The following is a 7,902-nucleotide window of genomic DNA, read 5'->3' as shown; positions in this document are numbered from 1 at the left end:
GAATTGCAAATTCTAGGCCGAAGTAGCAGAACTGGCAGTATAGCTGGCTTAGAGAATGTTTCCAAATCAGTTACTTTGGCCTAAATTCACCCAGAATTCCCTTTGAATTCTCAGTTTAGTGACACACCCTGTGTTTCTCATTAAGCACTGCCTAGCACGTTTAATGTCCCTGGAAAAAATAACATTGAGGCAGATATGAAAACCAAGGGACTTCCTTTGGAAATGCAGGACTATTGGCTAGAGTGCTCTCTCTCTGTTTATTTCTCCAAGCTTGGGGACAGCTATTGCTTCAGTAGATATTATTTACATATATCAAGCCTGTTATTGTTTAATATGGTAGCTCTTTTTAAAAGAACCATCATGACTACCTGAATTAGATTATGAGGAATGTAACATGGTTTATAACATGGTTAGAGCCCTCAGTTATTTAAATCAATGATGCCATGTGTCTGTAATTCCAATTGTATTTCCCAGAGTTACCCAGCAAGGGTTAAAGCACAGGAAAGAAGAAATAACCCTGTAGTACTAGGTGAGCTGCCCTAGCATTAGGCAGTGGAGGAGAGGTGCTTGTGGTGAGTGTGGGTGGATGGTTTTGCACCAGTTACTGGGGAGGGACAGGGAGAGGGGAGGAGTTGCTTGTGGCCTCCAGGGGGCTCCTTTGTGTTGAATTTAGCAGCAGAATCAGCAGCTGCAGCCTCTAAGCTGCACACCCCAGGTTCCATGCAAATTTGTGAGATCAGTAAGTGTCAAGCGCCTTCAGCCTGACTCCAACCCACTGGCTCCTGGGATCTGATGCTGCATTAAGGACAGGGGGCTGCTGTGCTGGACTCCACACAAAGACTCCCATCAGTAGCAAGCAAGGGGCAGAGCTTCTCCCACCCATCTGTCTCCTCACCTTTGTATGTCCAACTGACAAGGATAAGGTGCCAGTTGCCCTCAGATTGTGCTGCCTTAGGTAAGTGGCTTTTAGAACGTTGTGCATCTTTTCGGATATCAGATAAAATATTCCATTTAACTCCTTAGGTACCGGATAGGTGAAACCACATTGAAATTAAATTGAAGTTAAATTGCAATTAAAGGGTGCTGGAGGATGAGACCACCAGTCCCAATCAATTATGATGAAAAGCCTTTGAATTATTAAACATTACCAAGCTGAATCATTTCCTGATAAGGGATGGGGAGAGTCTATTCATGTCCTCTGGGTGAATATATATATATATATATATATATATATATATATATATATATAATCTCATCTTTGTTCATCAATTGAATTATCCTACTGAATTTGTGAATATAACGTCTCATCAGCTTAGCTTGGGGTGTTGGGATTTGGATTCTAATAGCAGGTATATTGTGGTGTTCCCTACTATACATTCTGCATTTATGGTTGTAGGATACTGGGAAAGTGACTGTGTATGGTTATTGAGATAATGGGTCTGGCTAAGATTGAAGAGAGTTGTAGTCTATGGAGGCCTTACCCCCATACCAACTGTGCTGGCAATATAAGGAGAACATGCAGGCATTAATATAAGAGGGTGTGTAAATTAATTTATTTTGTTTTTTTTTGCTTTGCAGGGGCTGTTTAATCCACCACCATGGTGAAACTAGGGAATAATTTTAGTGACAAAGGGACAAAGCCTCCGATAAGCGAAGATGGATTCGACACCATCCCTCTGATGACCCCCCTGGATGTCAATCAACTGCAGTTCCCACCCCCTGACAAGGTATGTATGGAGGGAATGATGGATGCCGAGAGTGTTTTCTAGAGAGGTTGCCAAACCCATAGAACCATGGAATAGAATGAGAGAGGAATTCATAAATCCCAAAATTCTAATTGCCTCCTATGGCTACTTCTGCAGTTGATACATTTTAAATATCAGCCCTGGGTGTGATGTGAATTTTAGACAAAGGATAATTAATTCATTTTAATTCTGTTGTGTTGTGGTTTTTTGTTTGTTTTTTTAATCTTTTCAAATCCTTCTATGTCAATAGAGAAAAGATTAATAGAAAATATATATTTACCGTTACAATGTATCGTGTCAGACACATTTGAGAAATGATTTAATAATAGCATTTTGATTTCTTTATTTTGTAAGGAAGGACAAGGATTAGAATCTACCTAATTCTCTACAATTTGCAAGCCAGTAAAATGCTGCATTGTGGCATTGCTGCAACAAAACAATGGCTAGCCTTCACTACAACAAAGCATGGTCCTCTGTTTTACCCTGCGCTACAGAACATGTTTGCTCTCTCTAAAATGCTAATGCTACTAAAAAAAAAAGTCACCATATAGGTTTCCAAATTTAAATCCTAATTTGCACCTAATAACCTAATGCACACATTGTTAATTTATATTTCTGAAATTCTGATATTGTAACATTGTTCTTAACAAAGAACACCAGTATTTGCAGCAGTGTGCATTGAATGTCAAAGCTGTCTGTGTACATGCAAACTGCTTGAAATAATAAATCACGTTGCAGCTTTGACCTGAATGTATCCTCAGGGAATTTGTATTGCCTTAATTCAGTTTAAAACACACAAGACCGAGCAGCTCTGTTGAATTTATGCGCTAAACGATGACGTTAAAACTAATTTGCAAAATTTAAGAAAGAAATAGAACATTTCGAAACATTTTCCCAACTCCAATATAGTCATAGCTTAACTATATTAATATGAATTTTGTGACTACAAGTCATTGTTTAGGGACTAAACCCCCTATTACTTATTTGTGCATTTTGACATCACCACAGTCTTAAAAATTGTTAAATGGAACTTGGCTGCATTCTAGCAAGCCTTTAATCTATTCTTCTGAATTGGGGAAGAATAACTCCTACATTGTCGATATATTCAATGTTAAAGCTAGGGAATTTTTGTTTTTGGATATGTGAATGAATTTTTTAAATTATATTTTATAATATATATATATTTATTCTGCTGTTATTGCAAACACTTAATATAGCTGCTCTTCTAAATATAGCTTGTTAGTTGCATCCACAACTAAGACAGGAGGAGCTCTAATCTACAGATTGCATGAAAGGCATCCCAAAAAAATTCTGGAAAAAAAAAAATAACTTTGGCCTTGTGTTAGTAAATAGATAATCTATCTCACTTTTTATAGGAATCAGGCAAGCTATTTAAATTGCAAATGGTAAATTCACTCACATCCAAGTACCCTGCAGAAATGCTCTACAAGACTCTGTTGTCATGGGGCTTTTATGTGACTTTAAGGAGGCGCATAGTCTCTAGTCGCTGGGGTTGGCAACCTGTGGTACTCCAGATGTTGTGGACTACAACTCCCTTGGTGCATTGCCAGCATTATGGCTGTAAGAGCATTATGGGAGATGTAGCCCACAACATCTGGAGTGCCGAGAGGTCTACCATGAATTCTAGACTTTTTGGTGGTGTTTCTGTGTGAAACGTTTGGTGACTGCAGGTCCAACATTTTGGAGAGGTTAGGTGAGGGGAGGATCCATCACGAGGCCACAAATTTTGAGGGGTCTTGCAGATATGGGTGCTGGACAAGTGTTAAGTGGTGGCTGCTGGTCACTCACACACTACAGAGCAAGCTGAGCAGAGGAACGGAAACAGTTGGTGTGCTAGGGTGTGCCGAGAGATGCATTCATATGCTTGTGTGTCTGTCTGTATGTGCGTGATTGTGTTGTTAATTAGGTTGGTCTGTGTATACACGTGAGCAGCTGTTTATGTGAATATGGGCTAATGAGATGCGTATGAATGGATAATTCCGAGTGTATTGTGGCTAATTATGTTTTTAAGTGGCTAGCTACTAACATATGAGACAGACAAAGAGGGGCACTTTATGTTCTGGGGGTAAATGAAGGTGTTGCCAGGGGCGGAGCTGTTCGGATATGTTTTAGGTGACTTACTAATAATTTTATACAACTATAATGTAATTTATTACAAGAACAATGTTTACACAGATTGATTTCCAAAGACATTTATTGTAGTTTAAAGACACATTTCTGGGAGTTTTACTGCTGTGGAGCTCAGGCACACCAACAATTTGAAGCTGCTAGAAAGAGGGACATTAGGATAGAAAGGAGGGATTCGGTACCAGAAATATGACTATCCTTTCTAAATAAGGACAGTTAGGAGGTATGTGGATGAAGGGGGAAGTACTGTAAACTTTCTGGCCTTGGTCTGTGCGAATGTTAAGTTTGGTCCTAGGCCCTAGCCTTACAGGCTTTTATAATGGGTTTCTGGGAGAAACTTTATTTAGATCCCAGCCCCCGCCTTTTGTTTGGTGACATACAAACTCAGCCCCTAGGGGCAATTAATTAGCAACTACTCACAGCGCTCGATTACCTATCAACCCTGCATACATCTGAAAGAGTTATTACAGCAAAGGAACTAGTGCAATCTTTAAAAAAAAAACAAAAAAAAAAAAAACGACCTTCTAGTTGGCACATATAGTGGATTTTTATTCCTACTGAGATAAATAGTTGCTTAAAACTAATCTATTTAAAAAAAATTAAAATAAATAAAATGTAAAAATATTTTTTTTTTTTAATGCCCATCCAAAAAGAGGAAAACTGACCTTCAAGAAGGTCAAACACAGGGCTTGTTCATGGTCAGCTGATCTATCTGTTCTATAATCCCATAGTTAGAAACATTTAAATCTGTCCTTTAACCTCTCACTCCGTCACATGTAGGATATTATTGGAAATCCTACCATTCAGGGGATTATGTATTCATATCACCCTCCTGCCAAGCAAGAAATCAATTACATGATAACGCTGCTTCACCATAACACTTTTTTGCTACACAAATTAGAATGTGATAGATGGCAACCTGTTTCAATATAAAGGGGCAGACATGTCATTCTTGCTGATAACTGTAACGTACGTGATATGAATGAATTGAGATGCTGCGTAAATGTATAGGATTTATTTATCGAACGGTAATTTATAGCGAGTTGAAATCAGATCTAAAATTCATGCCAAACTAGTCGAGTTGGAAACAAGACCAATGTCTTGTCTAAACTGTTTGTTTAACCACAAATCACAATTTAATTAAAAATGTAATTTTTATATTTCTACTGATTTGATTTAAATGGATTGCAGCTGTGTGAGTAACTTTTTTTTAAATTATTTGTTGGCAATTTCTGTCTTGAATAGTTAAAGGGATACCATAAGCATCAAAGTAACTTTAGCTTAATGAAGAAGTTTTGGTGTATAGATCATGCCCCTGCAGTCTCATTGCTCAATTCTATGCCATTTATGAGTTAACTCAGTTTTATGTCTGTTTATGTAGCCCTAGACACACCTCCTATGTTTACTTTAGAAGTTTTTATATCCTGCTCTTTTTTTTCAACTTTAATTACCAAAAGAAGACTCCTGCAGGATCTAGCAAGCTATTAACAGACCAGGAGTTAATAAATTCTCTATATGTAATAAAGGAAGTTTTTAATATTCACTTTCTCTTTACACAAAATGTGTAGGGAGATGGTGTAGGCCAAGGGTTCCCAACCCAGTCCTCAAGTGCCATCTACCAGTCCAGGATTTGGGGATTACCCTGTTGTGCATAAAGTGTTTTTTATTTTTTATTTCTAAAAACACCTTAGACACAACTGGGTAATCCCCTAAATCCTGGACTGTTGGGGGTACTTGGGACTGAGTTGGGAGCCACTGGAAACTTGTGGAAACTAATCAAAATAAAATCAGTTAAAGTAATTTTAATCATGGGTTATTTCATTAATGTCTTGTTCTGTGCCCTTTGTTGGTGTTCTTGTTGAAACAATGAGATTACATTCTGAAGCATTGTGCTGGGCTATTGCTTTGGTGTATTTTGTATAATTTAAATTGTAAGAGGTCATTTGTTATGTAGGGCTGTTTTAGAGTGTTAAGTATTGAACCAGTAATCATGCAGTGGCAGGTGAGAGCATGCAGGATAGGCAATTGTACACTAATCATAGAGGATATTGGGGTGAGATGTTAGGACTGATTTTTATTTTTTTAGCAGAGAAGCCTCATTATAGTGCTGTTCATAATGGTGTGATTTAAATGTTGATGTTTGGGGGACCACCATTATTAGTTTGAAGATAAACCAGCTTAACTATCTGTTGCCAGTCGTGTATTTTGGATTTGTGCTGCCCTAGGAATGACGGAACTCGGGCACCTCCTTTTTTACATTGCCACACCTCTTCCTGTTAGACTAGCACACACTTTGACTGGCAGACACACACTCTCTCAGATACACTGACATACACACTCACTGATTTGACACAATCTGACACACACACTTACTGACATACATGCACACTGACTGGTATACACAATCACTCAGACACACAGGCTCCCTCACAGACATACACACAAGATCCCTCACACACACTGACAGACATACGCACACTGACAGATATACACACACAGACTCACTGACGGACAAACACACATTTCCCCCCCAACACTTACAGATTATTTTAATTGAAATCCACCCAGCCTCCTTACCTTTTGGGATAGCTGTGTGGATTGTTTTTTACCTGGGGTCCAGTGGGGCTGCTTGCCGGGCCTGTTTGGACAGGAAGGTGTGCAGGCAGGCAGTCAGTTGAGGTCCAGGCGGGCAGCGAGGGAGCGCGGATTGATTTGAAGACATGTGATGTGATTGATGTGACGTCACCTCCCGGCATCACTCTGCGGCGTGCAAGGGAGCTGAGCTGGGAGAGCTCATAAATCCGCGCCAGCAGCTCAGCTTGCTGCCTGCCCCAAGGCTAACAAAGCATTTGCCTGGGCATTTGGGGGCAGCAGTTTTTGCCCCCCCCCTGGAAAGTGCCACCCGCTTGCAGGAGTCTCCACATCCAGCAGTAGCATGTCCTCTGTTCTGTGCATTGCTATGGCAACGCTCTTGCAGATCGCGAGAACAGAGGACATGCTGCTGCTGTATGTGGAGTCTCCTGGGCCCCTCTTCACTGGGCAACCAAAGTGTGCCACCAACAGACCAACAGAGAATGTAGTGTGTGTCCCCTCCCTGGACATGGGTAAGAGTCAGGGAGGGGTTGGGGACACACACAAACCATACACACTGCTCACTATATACTCATAAACACACACAAACACATACACTATACACACACTGCATACAATAAACACACACACACACTTTTGTGCCTGTGTTTCTGTATGTGTGTCTGTGCCTGTGTGTCTGTATCTCTGCATGACTGTATTTCTATGTATCTGCATGTGCATACCTATGTATCTGTGTGTATATTTGAGTATATGTGCATATATTCATACATCTCAAATATAAGATCAGCCCTGGGTGCCAAATGCTCGAGGTATGCCCCTGGTACTCGCCAGTCAAAAATTAGGGTATTAACACTAGGGTGCTACACAGTCCAGGTAGACCACCACTCCCTGAAACTTTAGACAAAAAGAAAAATATTAGCTTCTATTCCAAATTGCAGACTTGATAGAAGTTCGGCAGGCAACGTTTTGACTCAAGCTACTTGAGGAAGACTCCTGTTTGACCAGAAACGTTGCCTGTCTAACTTCAATAAAATGTGCGATTTGGAATAGAGCCTGCGTATATTAATATTTTTTTCTTTTTGAGTATTGTTTGGCATTGTGAACTTTCCACTTTAAAACTTAGAAACGTAATTATTGTATTTCTTTTTTTATTATTATTACATACTCTGGTAAAAAAAAAATAAAAAAAAAATATAGATGCCAGTGGGATAATGAAGGTCTCTACAGTATGCTTTATTATTATTATTCATGATAATCCCTCGATAAAGCCAAATTGCTGGAATATTGTTTGTTCTTTAGATGTTAATCACTTCTTGCTTTTGATTTTTGTTATTTTTGACTAGGTATGTAGTCCTTAATATACCATCTGTTTCAGTAGCAAGGGCCATATGTCTTATTACCATTCTTAACTTGTAAA

The 7,902-nt window shown here is 39.4% G+C and overlaps 1 protein-coding gene across 1 annotated transcript in view; it reads left to right on the top strand.

Moving 5' to 3' along the window:
• The first annotated feature begins 641 nt into the window (after positions 1 to 641).
• Positions 642 to 7,902, top strand: part of NSG1 (neuronal vesicle trafficking associated 1) — a 64,349-nt gene continuing 57,088 nt past the window's right edge. Inside the window, exons 1-2 of the mRNA XM_063457773.1 lie at positions 642 to 955; positions 1,579 to 1,727. Coding sequence (XP_063313843.1) covers positions 1,599 to 1,727 — 129 coding nt within the window. The 5' untranslated portion in view covers positions 642 to 955; positions 1,579 to 1,598. The remainder of the gene's footprint in view (positions 956 to 1,578; positions 1,728 to 7,902) is intronic.

Source organism: Pelobates fuscus, chromosome 6, assembly GCF_036172605.1.
Source record: "Pelobates fuscus isolate aPelFus1 chromosome 6, aPelFus1.pri, whole genome shotgun sequence".
Classification (NCBI taxonomy): Eukaryota; Metazoa; Chordata; class Amphibia; order Anura; family Pelobatidae; genus Pelobates; species Pelobates fuscus.
Note: the sequence above shows the minus strand (reverse complement) of the source record. Positions and strands in the feature narration are given on the sequence as shown.